Source organism: Macaca fascicularis, chromosome 1 (genome assembly GCF_037993035.2).
Source record: "Macaca fascicularis isolate 582-1 chromosome 1, T2T-MFA8v1.1".
In the NCBI taxonomy this organism is placed as follows: domain Eukaryota; kingdom Metazoa; phylum Chordata; class Mammalia; order Primates; family Cercopithecidae; genus Macaca; species Macaca fascicularis.
Window position 1 is genome coordinate 134373380 of NC_088375.1, and position 16267 is coordinate 134389646.

General features: G+C 36.5%; 1 protein-coding gene and 1 long non-coding RNA gene across 15 annotated transcripts in view; one reads left to right on the forward strand and one right to left on the reverse strand.

The window, feature by feature from the left end:
• The window catches only part of SLC35A3 (solute carrier family 35 member A3), a 59553-nt gene continuing 43286 nt past the window's right edge, over positions 1 to 16267 (reverse strand). For 4 of the 14 annotated variants that reach the window (XM_074000821.1, XM_065549091.2, XM_065549094.2 and 1 more), the window contains 3 exons: positions 14892 to 15010; positions 12465 to 12598; positions 1 to 2119 (listed from right to left, as the gene is read on the reverse strand). In XM_074000821.1, the coding sequence (XP_073856922.1) occupies positions 1990 to 2119; positions 12465 to 12598; positions 14892 to 15010 (383 nt within the window). In that variant the 3' untranslated portion in view covers positions 1 to 1989. Of the gene's footprint in view, positions 2816 to 3063; positions 7583 to 12464; positions 12599 to 14891; positions 15011 to 16267 lie in introns of those variants that run through there. The other 10 variants (XM_074000825.1, XM_074000814.1, XM_005542613.5 and 7 more) reach the window with 6 other exon arrangements.
• On the forward strand, positions 8753 to 11276 carry LOC141407625 (uncharacterized). The gene is made up of 2 exons (XR_012417303.1): positions 8753 to 10811; positions 11127 to 11276. It is a non-coding gene; the product is annotated as an uncharacterized lncRNA (long non-coding RNA).

The following is a 16267-nucleotide window of genomic DNA, read 5'->3' on the forward strand; positions in this document are numbered from 1 at the left end:
TTTAAAATTAGTTCAAAATTGTTTATTAATATACAGTACAGGTAAAACATTTATAAACCATGTTTTAATTTCGTCCTTTAAAATAGTCCAGCATTTATAAAGTTGTTATTATACATAAGAACTGAAAACTAAATGACAATTCTATGCTCTCTGTATATGTATATATATGTTCTTAACACAGTATCTGATTATAAACATTTTTCCACACTAGATTCATGTTATGTTCAGAATAATTTGACAGATATTCTAAAATTAAAAATGAAAATATATAAATTAAAAGTCTCTGGGCTTGGTGTGGTGGCTCATGCCTGTAATCCCAGCACTTTGGGAGGCCAAGGCAGGCAGATCACCTGAGGTCAGGAGTTCGAGACCAGCCTGGCCAACGTGGTGAAACCCTGTCTTTACTAAAAATACAAAAAAATTAGCTGGGCGTGGTGGTAGATAGCTGTAATCCCAGCTACTTGGGAGGCTGAGGTAGGAGAATTGCTCGAACCCAGGAGGCAGAGGTTGCAGTGAGCTGAGATTGCGCCACTGAACTCCAGCCTGGGTGACAGAGCGAGACTCCATCTCAAAAAAAAAAAAAAAAATTAAAAGTCTCTGAAAAGAATTGTTGTTGATTGTATCATCCTCATCAATTCAGAAGGATGTGTATAGAGATGAATGATCTTTGTGTAGTAAGAAATTTGGCCCATCCAAAGAAAGCTCTGGTGTAAGTCTTTGGGAGTTCTCAATGATAGGAATATCTTTATTCATTGTGGGTTCCTCAGGCAACACTTGACAGTTTATGCTAAGGAGATAACCTCTGGTGAGGCCCTGAAGTCTTGATGTCAACCAGATCTCCAGGGAGGGGCAGACGTGGGAAAGAGAGGACAACTACATGGGCAAAAAAAATCAACCATGCCAACTAATAGAGCCACAATAAAAATCTGGACACCAAAGCTTAGGTGAGCTTCCCTGAATGGCAATGCTATGTGTGTACTGTCAAACATTGTGGTCAGGAGCAGATAACACCTTCCGTGACTCTACAAGAAAAGGACACCAACAGGCTCAAGTTTGGACCACTCCTAGACTCTATTTTATGTGTCACTTCCTTTGGCTGGTTTTAATTTGTATTTCCTTTCTCTGTAATAAATATGACTGTGAGTGTAACAGCTTTCAGTAAGTTTTATCTTTCTAGCCAGAATTGAGGGTGAACTTGGGAAACCCCAGAATTTGCAATGACCAAAACACTCTCAGCCATAGTAGAAGCTCAAATCTTTGGTAATTGAGGGCAATTTATTTCTTCCTTGCTGTTTTCTTTTCTAGAGTGTATATGTAATCAGTCCTGCCTTAAAGGAATTCTCTTTTTAAAAACTGTAAGAAAGACCAGTATGGGCTGGGTGTGGTCGCTCACGCCTGTAATCCCAACACTTTGGGAGGCCAAGGCAGGCAGATCACTGAAGCTCAAGAGTTTGAGACCAATCTGGGCAACATGGCAAAACCCCACCTCTACAAAACAATACAAAAATTAGCTGGGCATGGTGGCGCGCACCAGTATTCTCAGCTGCTTGGGGGACTGAGGCTCCTGGGAGCATCGCTTGAGCTCTGTCAAGGCTGCAGTGAGCCAAGATTGTGTCACCGCACTCCAGCCTAGGCGATGGGAGGAAGACCTTGTCTCAAAAAAAACCCCCAAAAAAGCCCACCCCCACCAGTATGATTACTAATGCTAGTCACTATCAGTCTCTTTTGAAAGGCAGTATTGGCTGGGTGCAGTGGCTCATGCCTGTAAACCCAGCACTTTGTGAGGCCGAGGCAGGCAGATCACCTGAGGTCAGGAGTTTGAGACCAGCCTGGCCAACATGGTGAAACCCCATCTCTACTAAAAACACAAAAATTAATTGGGCGTGGTGGCGTGGCCTGTAATCCCAGTTACTATGGAGGGTGAGGCAGAATTGCTTGAACCCGGCAGGTGGAGGTTCCTCCAGTGAGCCAAGATCATACCACTGCAGCCTAGGTGACAGAGCGAGATGCCATCTCAAAAAAAAAAAAAAAAAAGGTCGTATTATCTATAAGATTCAGATTATATTTTTGCGTAGCACTGGAACTTGAGGATTGTGATATATTTCCAACAAAAGAAGTACTGTAATACAAAAAAGATTATTAAACATTTTTAGTTAGTGCTTTTCATGAGAGGTTACCAAAGAAAAATAAACATTTTTAAAATGCTGGCACTTTAGTGATTTTTTACAAAGTATTTTGTGTAAGGTTACTTCAGCAGTAGAGACAGGACTAAAATCCTGTATATTAACACAATTTATCTCCATGCATTCCATTGACGGTCACAATTGAAGCAATTATATCCAAATTATGAAGAAAATATATACCAAACTTCTATAATTACTTAACCTTGAGGCTAGCCTAGAGATATTTAAAACAAAAAATGTTAGGCTGTTATTAACATAAATTCTAACTAGTTTAAATAAACCCAATATTTCTTTTTTTGTTGTTTCAGTTTTTGTTTTTTGAGACAGTCTCACTGTCACTCAGGCGAGAGTCCAGTAGTGTCATCATGGTTTACTGCAGCATCAACTTGCTGGGCTCAAGCAATCCTTCTGCCTCAGCCTCCTGAGAAGCTGGCCCCACAGGTGCATGCCAACATACCTGGCTACTTTTATTTTTAAGATTTTTTGTAGAAACAAGGTCTCCCTATGTTGCCCAGGCTGGCCTCAAATTCATGGGCTCAAGCGATTCTTCTGCCTTGGCTTCCTAAAGTGTCGGGATTACAGGAAGGAGCCACTGCACTTGGCCAACCCAGTCTTTCATGCTACAGTATGGGCTAGAGAAAAGGATGAAAGATCACATGTGATAGTGATAGAGGTACTACAGAGCTAGAGAAAAAGATCAGCAACTCATTTCTGATATATAAAGAGAGAAGACAAATTCATAGGTTAGGTCACAGACACAGGTAAATAGGAAAATAAGGAAATATAGAAAAAGATTTGTATAGAGTTCTTTATGAAAATAATCTATTTCAATAAATCTATTAAATAAGTAATAGCTGGATACCAAAAATGACAAGAGAAGTTTATCAATTAAAAACCATTTAACAAAAGACCAGTTTATACATTCCTTTCAATTATGTCCATAAAAAATTTAAATATACAAATTACATTCTCAAACCCAAAAGAATCTTTCTAAACAAATGAAATACAGATATAGACAAAGTCAGGATCCAAATTATTTTAAAAAGTTTTTAAATTACAGTAAATTATATTTTGTAATTACAAATGAAACAACAAACTGACAGTTTTATACAATTGTTAAAGTTTCAAAAAGTTCAGTGATGGAGCAATAGTATCACAATTTAAGTAAGCACTGTTCACAAATGTTTATGCTTTTGTAATATACCTATTTTAATTTTGTTAATGAATTTAAAGAGCTAATGTTGAAACAACCAAAAAAATAGAAATGTATTTATTCTTAAAACATCCTAATTTTGCCCATGTGTCTAAAGTTGTGAATTACAGGAACACCCTCCAGAAAAATCAGGTATTTGGTAAAGCAAGGCACATAGGACCAGATTTTGATAAAGGTGCTTGTTCTCTGCTCCTGTAACTACTTTAAATAACCTGGAGATTCATAAGATGACTTTCAATATAGCATAAATAACTTTTATAAACCTTTTTTATGTAACGTATTCACCCATGATAATTAAATATTATAATGTGAATGTGTAAATCAAATGAGCGATGCTAAACCCTTTAAGAAAAAACCCAACTCAGTTTAATGACTGTACAATGCAATTTTAAAAGTTCAATAATTTGATATGTAAGAATAATCAGTATTACAGTAAGTGTAGAGAACATAACCAGTTTTCTTTCAGATTATATCTCCTTAGAATCTAAATATTAAGCTACCTTTCCTTCCATGAAATTATGACATTCAATATAAATTGATGTAAACATTTAAGTTTTGCATCTCTAAACTATATATTCCACCATAAAAGTAGCCTATAACATCTCTAAAATCACTTATTAAAGAATTGATAATATAATACTGCCGTGTTGAAACATCCATCTGTTGCATTTCAAACTTTTCTTCCCAAATACCATATTCTTAACTTTTAAAAGAACTATCGATTGGCACTCTTCTCCCATAAGTTAGCACATTTTCACATTGAACAAAGTAGTTGCGTGATAACAAACAAAAAGTATAGGAATTTAAATAATGATGGGAGTCATCATTATAAAAGCTTGATACAGTAAGGCCTGTGGAGGTCATCAAAATATACATCACACACATAAGGAAATGGCATTATCTGTATATGTGACATGATCCTAGGGCATAGGTCTACCTTCTCATGTATATTTTTATGAATTAAAAATTATAAACCACATAGCCCAATCTCTAATAAACATTTTCAAACCCACTAGAAAAGCAAAATATAAATTATGCCTGCCCAATAAAATCGTGCTTTGAAAATATACTTGACTACTTTGTCCATTTTTACAATTCTTGTTTACATTTTTAGAACTTTCATTAGAAATTTTGAAAATTGCGTTTTGACACCTAAAAATGTGTTACCACTGTAACATGTCTAATATCTAATTTACTTGTATAAGTTTTTTAAATTATTAAAATAGAAACAGACTAAACCTGATTAAATGTGAATGCACACTGCATTAATACATTTAAGTACCCAACCAATACTTCAATGTGCGTTAAACATAAATCATATTTCATCTTGAATTCTGTGCATTTGCAGGATTTAGATTTTACGTAGCAGTAAGTAATAATGTAAGTCTGAATATTATTGCAATCTAAAACTACCATGTTCAAAATGTGGTGAACTTATTAAGCAAATTCTAAAGGGTGGTTACTGAAAATCATGTTGGGAATCCACAAAGTTTGCTTGGTACCAATTTGGAATCACCACCAAAGTGATTTTAAAGATTTGGTAATTTTAAATGCTTTTAAACTTTGGATGGAGTTGATGAGCCCTGCAATCTGTAGATTATTACTGCAAAAGCAAGGTAACACTGCCAGTTCACGTTAGGCAAGTGTACCCAACAGTTTGCAACATAGTATTTTTGAGTCAAATTCTGTTTAATAAAATCCATGAGAGCTATATAAAAATACTTATTTTTTACAGTTTTTATATCTATTAGAACAGTCTTTAAAAATATATACAGTGTAGGCCGGGGACAGTGTCTCACGTCTGTAATTCCAGCTACTCAGGGGCTGAGGCAAGAGAATCCCTTGAACCAGGGAGTGGGAGGTTGCCGTGAGCCGAGATCGGGCCACAGCACTCTAGCCTGGCGACAAAGTGAGACTCTGTCTCAAAAAAAAAAAAAAAAAGTATTTTACTTTTTTCATTCATACTGTGGGTGTGTGTGTATGTAAACATATATATATATTTCTTTTTTTTTTTTTTTTTTGTGAGACAGAGTCTTGCTGTCATCCAGGCTGGAGTGCAGTGGAGCGATCTTGGCTTACTGCAACTTCCAACTGGTGTGTTCAAGAAATTCTCCTGCCTCAGCCTCCTGAGTAGCTAGGACTACAGGCGTGCACCACCATGCCCAGCTAATTTTTGTATTATTGGTAGAGACAGGGTTTCACCATGCTGGCCAGGCTGGTCTCGAATTCCTGACCTTGTGATCCACCCACCTCGGCCTCCCAAATTGCTGAGATTACAGGTGTGAGCCACAGCGCCCAGCCAGTAAAATACTTCTTATACTCAGTAAGTAATTCTGTCTATAGTTAATAATTAAATTAAACCCATATTCAAATTATAGAAAGCATTTTTGCTCACCAAATCTTCTTACCATTTATAATATATTCTCTCTCCCTTTAACCAACTTATTAAATAACTCATGTAATCTGAATCCTCAGCTCCAGTGTTCATTAAAAAGGAAAAAAAACCACTATTTTAAAGCAAAATGGTGGCTCCTTCTCAGTAGCTTTTTTTTTTTTTTTTTTTTTTTTGAGACAGAGTCTCACTCTGTCACCCAAGTTGGAGTGCCAGTGGCACAATCTCCGCTTACTGCAACCTCTGCCTCCCGGGTTCAAGCGATTCTCCTGCCTCAGCCTCCCGAGTAGCTGGGATTACAGGCACGTACCACCATGCCCAGCTAATTTTTGTATTTTTGGTAGAGACGAGGTTTCACCATGTTGGTCAGGTTAGTCTCAATCTCTTGACCTTGTGATCCACCTGCCTCGGCCTCCCAAAGTGCTGGGATTACAGGCGTGAGTCACTGCACCCGGCCTTCTCAGCAGCTCTTGTGGGAACACAGAAGGGGAATTCAAAATTTGGCTACCTCTCCCACTCGTGTGATCAGGGAAGAACAGGCTTATGAGAGACCTAAAAAATTCTTCCGAGCAGCTTTGGATTTAAAGTTATAGCGCTGTTCAAAATAATGTAATATGGCAATCTGGAATGTCTCCAAGAAAAGTCATTTTGGTCTCAGTCACTGACATCTGTACTATTATTTGTTTGAATGTTCTTTTTGTCAACAGTTGTAAAGAAGTTTTTACAGATCAATGAGTAAAATGTTCATTTAATAACTTTCTAACTATATACAGTATATGCTTGATAATTCAAAACTCTCCAAATGTAGATATGATACAATAATTATTTCAAATTATTAAATGAGTATTTAATCCTTTTAAATTACATTTTGAAAATTTAATGGCAATTACAAATTTTAATTTAAAATAATATTAAGGATTTAATCTGATTTACAGAAATGAAATGCAATGAAGAGATTAGGGGCTAACCTCCCATTACTATAAAATTCTCTGGCTAGCACAGGAGCAACTGGATTGCTTTCAGCAGTCTTGAAGCACTAAAATATCTTAAAATTCATATGGAGAAATAGTATGTATCTCTACATTAAATTTAGATATGATATTTATTCTCTGACAAATCAGACCGAGAATATTACTTTATTAATTTTTATGTAATTGAACAAAAAACATTTAGCCATCCTTCATTTAGTAATCTTTTGTATAAATATAAAAATCTCTGATAAGTGAAATGTTTTTTCAAATTATACTTCTATTTTTTCACAGCTTTATAGGTAATTATAATTTTCAAACTTTAAATATTTCATGTGATTTGATATATCTGTACAGAAAGAGTAAGATAAAAACAATAACATTAAATCTAATTTGCAAAAATTGATATCTGACATCTGTTGTGTGCTCTTGCAAAGAGTGCATAGGACATTTCTGCAGCAATCAAAAAGGTAAAATCTTTTTAAACTCAGATTTCAAGTTTTCTCTAATATTCCTTCTAATTCTAATCCCTGGAAATACTTTCAAGTTCTGATTTCTAGATGCAATGTGTTTTGTTACATATACACATATTTTATCCTTAAACTTTTAAAAAAACAGTATGATCAGATTCAGCATGATGATATCTTCACAGACTCTGTAGAAGTCCTCTGTGCAAGATTAATGTCGAGATTCCTAGTGCACCATCGTGAAAAACCAGTTAAAGATAGTATACAACTATGCTTTAGTGGGATTTCCTGCAGGTTTGGGATCATAACCATATAAAAAAGTAGCTGTTATTACAAGGATGGCTCCAAGGAAAAAGACACTGAATAAGACGAAGACAAAATAAAAAAGAGAAAATCAGATTAAAAGCAGAATAAGTTCCTTCTATTACTTTACTATAAAAATAATTATAATTTGGGGAAAAATGTTCCAGTAACACAGCTAACAAATCTTGAGTACCTACTACATTCCAGGTATCTGGCTAAGTGCTTTATATGCATTATTTCATTGAGTTCTCACAGCAACTCTATGAAGATGTACTAGTATTCACTTTTTACACATGAGGAAACAGTTTTAAAGAATTTAAAGAACTTGTCTAAAGCCCCATAACTTCAAGAGGATTCAAACTCAGGTATGTCTAACTCTACAGCCTGTACCTCGTCCACTGCACTATACTGTCTTCTAAAACAAAGATATTTTAACTTCTGTATTTCACCTTAATAGGGATTTTGTATACAATACATTCAATAACAAAAGGTCTTAATTCTTCAGTTGAACATATGAAAGGAAAATTTTATTCTGTCATGTTAAACCAAGGTAAAGTTTAGTTTAAAATCCAAGATAGTAATAAGCAAAACTCAGGACCAATTTTTATAGGATGCTTTACAAAAGGAATTACATTAAATGCAGGGAGTTCTTGGTTTCCTCTTTATCCTATGTATCTATAGATACAGTCTACCTTACGATACATTGGAAATGAAGACTGGATATGTGAACTAGACTAGACTACAAATATTAACTTTTTTTTTTTTTTTTTAAAGACAGGGTCTCACTCTGTCACTCAGGCTCTGGAGTGCAGTGCTGTCATCATGGCTCACTGCAGCCTCGACCTCCAGGGTCCAAGCAATCCTCTCAGCTCAGTCTCCTAAGTAGCTGGGACTACAGGTGCAAACCACCACACCTGGCTAACTTTTCTATTTTTTGTAGAGCCGAGGTTTCACTTTGTTACCCAAGCTGATCTTGAACTCCTGGGCTCAAGTGATCTGCCTCAGACTCCCAACATGCTGTGATTACAGGCATGAGCCACTGTGACCGGCCTGAATCTTAACTTTTATTTATTTTTTTGAGATGGCGTCTCTTCTGTCACCCAGGTTGGAGTGCGGTGGTGTGATCTCGGCTCACTGCAACCTCCGCCTTCCAGGTTCAAGCAATTCTCCTGCCTCAGCCTCCCAAGTAGCTGGGATTACCGCTGTGCACCACCACCTGCCGCTAATTTTTTGTATTTTTAGTAGAGACAGGGTTTCACCATGTTGGCCAGGCTGGTCTCGAACTCCTGACCTCAAGTGATCTGCCTGCCTCAGCCTCCCAAAGTGCAATCTTAACTTTTAATGTGTACATTTTTTAAAATGCTATTATAGAGACATAAGCTAGTTTTGGATTTAAAGTTTCTACTAATAATCCAAAGCCATGCTCCTGTTTTTTTTTTAATTGTCTGTAAATGAAAAATAATTACTAATCATTATTAAAAGGCCCTTCATAATATGGTCCCTCCAAACTCATCCTCCCCACTTCATGCCACCCAATCTATAATTCAGCCACTCCACTCAGTGAACACAACATACACCTTCTTGACAGTGTCTTTAGAGATACTATTCCTTCTGTCCACAGTTTCTTTGCTTCTTAGAAAATCCTTATTCATAATTCAGGTCTAATGTCTCCAAGACTCACTCCCCTAGGCAGAACTCCCCTAGCATAACACTTACCACACTGCCATTAAATGATGCATAAGTCCACTCCCCTGCTCAACCACGTGCTCTTCATTCACTGTGGTACCCACAGTGCCTAGCATATACAGGGAGCTCAGTAATTATCTGTTATGATTTATAACTAGATTTGACTTGATGCAAATGGTTAACTCTTCAAAAGACTTGCAGTTATACATATAAAGTTATTAGGATAACATAAAACATCCTATAATGTATCTTGAAGAAATTGCTACCACATTAATATTTGGTAATTATTAATTACTAGACACTGTCTTCATTAGTCATTATGAACTATTCTTAGCTTTCTGGAACTTTGGAATGGCATGGACTGAAAGTTCATGCTCAACTGAAAGATTCTATGGTCTACCTTTGTATCCACTGCAGGAATCCTTTCTATAATATCTTTAGCAGGATCTACTTGAATACCTAATAATGTCAGGAAACACCTGTTTCTCAAGCCAGCAATTTTTAGATGGTTCTGAGAGAGAAAATTGTCCCAGAAAAAAATATATATATTAGGAAAAAACTATCAGAATGTAATGATTACTTCAAGGATCTGAGCCCCCTCTAACAGAATTATTATATGTATACTTCCATTGTTGCATTGAACATACTGTTATAATTCATTTATTCACATCTGTCTTTGCAATCACTTGATGGTCACCAAACCTTGATGACCTTGAAGACAACAAATTGTGTCTCATTCATGCACTCCTTTTCCAGGAGCTAGCACGGTGGCCAGCAGGCACATAGTAGACACTTAATAAACTTTTGATAAAAGAATAAGCAACCCTAAATGGAAGAATGGTAACACCAATAAGCAAAATAACAAGCACAAGAAAAATAATTTAGGGAAGTGGGTAATGGTGATATTGTATCAATGGAGATGTCTAACAGTCAATAGAATAAAGGGATCTAGAGTTTAGGTGAAATTTGAACTTATCTTCCTAGAGAAGACAGATATGACATGGCAGTGGATGAGATGGCCGAGAGAGGGAGCAAGGATTGACAAGCTACCAAAGGGACAATCAGAAAGGCAAGTATAGGCATACCATTTCAGAGAAGCCAAACAACCAACCAACCCAGTTTCAGGAGGTGGAATGAGGCTAAAGGCAAATATATTATTACATTTAGGATAGAATTGAATGAAGATTGAGAAAATGTCACTAGATTTATTACTGAAAATGTATTATCCACAAAGGTAAGATGCATAAAGACAGAGGGCTTAGTTACCTATTTTAGGAAAAAGAATCCATCTTCTCCATCTGGCTGAGTGTCCTGAGCATATTCTCAAAATATTCATTCATTCATTCATTCATTCGTTCATTCATTCATTCAATAATGGCAGTATCATTGTCTTTTCTCTTTCTATCTTCAACCCAACAAACCTTATATACTTCCTCAGAAACATGAATTTACGGGCAGGCATATATCTCATTGCCAAACTACTACTCTTTTGTCCCTCTGTTGGCTTACTTGTTCATTTATTTGTTTATTCTCTGCATAATTCAAAGATTTAATTACCTCAGCCTTACATAAGGTTCTTTAAAAAAAAAAAAAAAAAAGGTATGATTTTTATTTTTTTATTTTTTTTTGAGACGGAGTCTCGGTCTGTCGCCCAGGCTGGAGTGCAGTGGCCGGATCTCAGCTCACTGCAAGCTCCGCCTCCCGGGTTCACGCCATTCTCCTGCCTCAGCCTCCCGAGTAGCTGGGACTACAGGCGCCTGCCGCCTCGCCCGGCTAGTTTTTTGTATTTTTTAGTAGAGACGGGGTTTCACTGGGTTAGCCAGGATGGTCTCGATCTCCTGACCTCGTGATCCGCCGGTCTCGGCCTCCCAAAGTGCTGGGATTACAGGCTTGAGCCACCGTACCCGGCCAAAGGTATGATTTTGAAAGTAAAATCTAAAAATCTGCAAGGTGCAAACATTCTCAAAGTACATTAAAACATATGATTTCCTCATCTTATGAACAGGGAATACGATTAAGGTTACAAAATTAAGATATAAGTGTTCATTGTTAGTCTAAGTCTCACTAGCTAAGTGATTCATTTCCATACAAAGCTGAAAACAGAAATGCTTTTAAATTTTTATCTCATAAGAACTACAAATCTCAACATGTATGTTCCAGACCTATTGTCTAGATTGCTAGAAAATAATTAAAACCATCAAAGTTCAATATAAAAATATAAAAAGGATATTATATTTTTATAGTGCCAAATTCCATCCATAATCCTATTTCATTCTCAAAAACACAAATGAGTTCGGCGCAGTGGCATATGACTATAATCCCACCACTCTGAGAGGCAGAGGTGGGAAGATTGCTTAAGGTAAGAAGTTCAAGATCAGCCTGGGCAACAAAGCACATCTGTAGTCCCAGCTACCCGGGAGGCTGAGGCAGGAGGATTGCTTGAGCCCAGGGGTTTGAAGCTGCAGTGAGCTATGACCATGCCACTACACTGCAATCTGGGTGACAAACTGAGATCCTGTCTCAAAAATATAAACATATAAATAATAAAGTAATAAATAAATAAAAGATCCTTGGGAGATTCCAAAGTTTAGAGGTTGAGAAAATCAGGAGAAGAGTAAAGTTGGAGGAAAACCAAGAGTGGTGTCCTGGAAACAATTAAAATTTCCCACTAGTCTGGGATTATAAATTAAACAAAATACTAGAATTTTCAATGCTGTCTGTAATGGATATTCATTACACTCAATTTTTCCTGATGCCATCTCCTCCCTTAGCATCCATAAAACTACAGAGTCCTGGGTCTCCTTCCTCACTTATAACTCCTCCTGCAATTCCTTTCCAGTCTGCTCTTCCTGCTACCACCTAATTGAGTTTCCTCATGAGCCACATTCTCTATATAAACTGTCTTCTTCAAGGAAGTCATGTAAATTCCGTATTTTAAAAATGTCATTACATGACTTATTTTTATGACTTTATATGACTTATTAACTTTTTTATATCACTTTTTTTTACTTTGCAGGGAAAATATTCACATCTATTTATTGGGAAAATTCTGGCCAGCCAAATTTGTATAAAAAACTTTTCAGAAGAAGACTTTATTTCATGACTTTAATTTGAAATATTTTTAAAACACAGTTAAATAAATTTTTAAAATTATATTTCAATGCTTCTTCAAATTTATCAGATCACCTTACGGAGAATTCTAATTTTTCTATATACTTTTGGGGATTAAAAAAATAGAAAAGAATATTTTACCTGGTTGGCACAAAATCTTGAAGCCAAAAATAGGAGATCAATGTTGATAATATTATCGATAAAGAGGTTGCAAATCCTTTTAAAATATTATCTGCATACTTAATAACAGCAGCTATTACAAGGCCTCCAAGTGCCTGCAGAAGTTTTAAAAAAATATTTTTTAAAACACACATATAAAACTGCATTTCAAAACAATTTCATTATTTAATAAAGCTTTAAGCTTTTGTCCTATAAATTCAATCCCATTATAGTAAGGGATTGATTTTAAACATCTCTCACAACAAATAGACTTACAGGTTTTGTTCAATAGCCCTCTTATTTCAAAAGGCATTTAATAAAAGTAACTACCAGGATAATCTGCAATTGTTATAATGGAGTTTGACCATATTGCAAATAAAATGTCTATCATTATCCAATTTAGTAATTAAACATCACTTGTTTGGACAAACGTGAGAGGACTGGTCACTTTAAATAGTGAAATATTTTTACTTTTGAGTAAAATTAGTAATCAGAGTCATTTTACAGCCTTTCAATAGCCTCTTAATTTGACTTTTTTCCTATAGTTTCTCCCCGTTCAATTCCACCTTTTATTACTGTCAGATTAAGTTTTCTAAGGCACAATTTTAATTGTGCTCTTTCTTTAAGACTGTAGAAAGAACTTTCTACCTAATCCCTCTCAAATTCCCAATTGTAGCTACTTTAATAATGAGGTTTTACTATACTACACAGTTCTGCTTTCTGCCAAAGACTACTTAACATTTTCCAAATCTGGGTTACCTACTATAACAACTTTCAAAACACCTCTTCTATGATGGAAGCTTTATTTAGAGAAAGTCATAAATTATGCCAGTTGAGCTTACTACAAATTAATGTTTCAGTCCCAATATTTTTTGGCAATGTTGTCATTCATCTGTTTACTCCCTATTGAATCCTTCATACCAGTTATACCAAACATTTTTTATTTTTCTCATATCTTCAGACCCTTTTTAAGGGAAGGGGGCTTCTTCTCTTTGCTGGAATAAGACACATCATACATAAACTCTCTTGACTCACCCTATCTCCGCCTCAAATTTTCTTTTAATTATTTTTTTCAAATTTTCACTTATCCTTGTCTCCTTTTCTGCTATCTTAAAAATAGAAGTATCCGGCTGGGCGCGGTGGCTCATGCCTGTAATCCCAGCACTTTGGGAGGTCCAGGTGGGTGGATCACGAGGTCAGGAGATCAAGATCATCCTGGCTAACATGATGAAACCCCGTCTCTACTAAAAATACAAAAATTAGCTGGGCGTGGTGGCACATGCCTGTAATCCCAGCTACTCAGGAGGCTAAGGCAGGAGAATCACTTGAACCTGGGAAGAGGAGTTTGCAGTGACACAAGATCGCGCCACTACACTCCAGCCTGGTGACAGAGCTAGACTCCATCTCCAAAAAAATGAACAAATAAACAAATAAAAATAGAAGTATCCTACCTGCTTTTAAAACACACCTATCCTGGCCGGGCGCGGTGGCTCAAGCCTGTAATCCCAGCACTTTGGGAGGCCGAGATGGGTGGATCACGAGGTCAGGAGATCGAGACCATCCTGGCTAACACGGTGAAACCCCGTCTCTACTAAGAAATACAAAAAAAAAAAAACTAGCCGGGTGAGTTGGCAGGCGCCTGTGCCTGTAATCCCAGCTACTCGGGAGGCTGAGGCAGGAGAATGGCGTAAACCCGGGAGGCGGAGCTTGCAGTGAGCTGAGATCCGGCCACTGCACTCCAACCCGGGCGACAGAGCGAGACTCCGTCTCAAAAAAATAAAAATAAAAAAAACACAACTATCCTTTGCCACCTTCACCTTCCTTTCTGGAGCCTTGCTTCTTAGGCTTCAAATATCTCTAGAAGAATAGGAGGCTCTAAGGATAGTGACTTGTGTCTTCATTTTTATATCCTCTAGAATTCTCCATATGTATTTTTTAAAGATGTAATTAATTACTCAACCCTTGAACAATTCCAAGCTATATATAAACTGAATTTGACAGACGTTTTCCAATATGTAACTACAATATGAGGCTATGAATTGTCACAATTAAATATCCAGATCTGCTTCTTGGGTCTTAATGGCTGACCCAGACTTCCTGCACAATGATAAGACTTATAGAAAAATCCAAAGTTATATTTGCCTTAACCTTCAGCTCTTTTATTCTTAAACCCGTATTTTCATTATGTTACATTTAAATACCACAAAGTTCATTAAAGATCCCTTTTCAAAATAAGATTTCATTACAGCATTAAGATCACTTCTATTCTAACTTCCTTGAATAAACTAGACACGAGAGCACTAACAGTAGTGACCTTTTCCCCTCATATCAGCATATCAGGAGCTACTTTGATTCTCTATATTAAAATAGAGTTTATTAACATTAAATCTAAGACTTTAAATGCTTTACCTGAAGAACAACTACTATCCAGGTCAGTCGGTTATATCCCTGAAAAAATCCATTCTTTGATACCAGTTCTCCATCATAAATGTATACACCCATTAATCCAAATATACTTCCAAAGAAACCTAAAAAAAAGTAAAGTCTACATGATGTATCATTTAGTTTTTCTGAAGAGAAATATTTTTTCCACTGACATTCCAAATAATTTTATACTTAACTTTTTCTTTTTGATAAAATTAGATTACTTTCTTTTTTTTTTTTTTTTTTGAGACGGAGTCTTGCTCTGTTCCAGGCTGGAGTGCAGTGGTGTGATCTCGGCTCACTGTAACCTCCGCCTCCCAGGTTCAAGCAATTCTCCTGCCTCAGCCTCCTGAATAGCTGGGACTACAGGTGCTTGCCACCACGCCTGGCTAATTTTTTGTATTTTTAATAGAGACGGGGTTTCACTGTGTTAGCCAGGATGGTCTCGATCTCCTGACCTCGTGATCCACCTGCCTCAGCCTCACAGAGTGCTAGGATTAAAGGTGTGAGGCACACGCCCAGCCAAAATTAGATTTTTTAAAAAATCTTTACTTGGTTTTGTATACTTAACAAAAGTATACTTAGTTTATGACTATAAGACAAAGACATACAAATGTAAAAAGACAAAGACAGAATATAAAAAATAACAGACATTATCAACTTTGGAGCACTAAAATAATACAATGCACAAATTAGATGATTACATGGCTAGCCCATTCAAATATGTGCAAATTGCTCACATTTGGAATATGTCATTGTTCTTCCACCTTCCTCTTGCTAGATCTAGATTTTCATATATTCACATTGGTACATACAAATATAAAAGCTCAGGCAGGGAGTACAACATTTTTCCTTATTAAGAAGTTTCGAGAGTGGGCACAGTGGCTCACGCCTGAAATCCCAGCACTATGGGAGGGCAAAGCAGGAGAATCATTTGAGCCTAGGAGTTTAAGACCCGCCCAGGCAATGAAGCAAGACTCTATCTCTACCAAAAAATTTTAAAATTAGCTAGGTGTGGTGGTGCACGCCTGTAGTCCTAGCTAATCAGGTGGCTGAGGTGGGACGATCACTTGAGCCCAGAAGTTTGAGGTTACAGTGAGCTATGATTCTACCACTGCATTCCAGTCTGAGCAAAACAGCGAGACTGTCTCTAGAAAGTAAATAAATAAAGTTTTGTTTTGAAAGTATAACTAATAATTAATACCCAAAAAATCACAGCTAAGAAACAGTCATAGAAAACATTAGATTCTGTGTTACTGAAGCTTCACTGTTAGAGAAAGTCAACTTGGTAAGAGCAGAAACTGTCTTGTTCATGTTGAATCTCACCTCAAAAACAGTCTATCACATGACTATTGGAATAA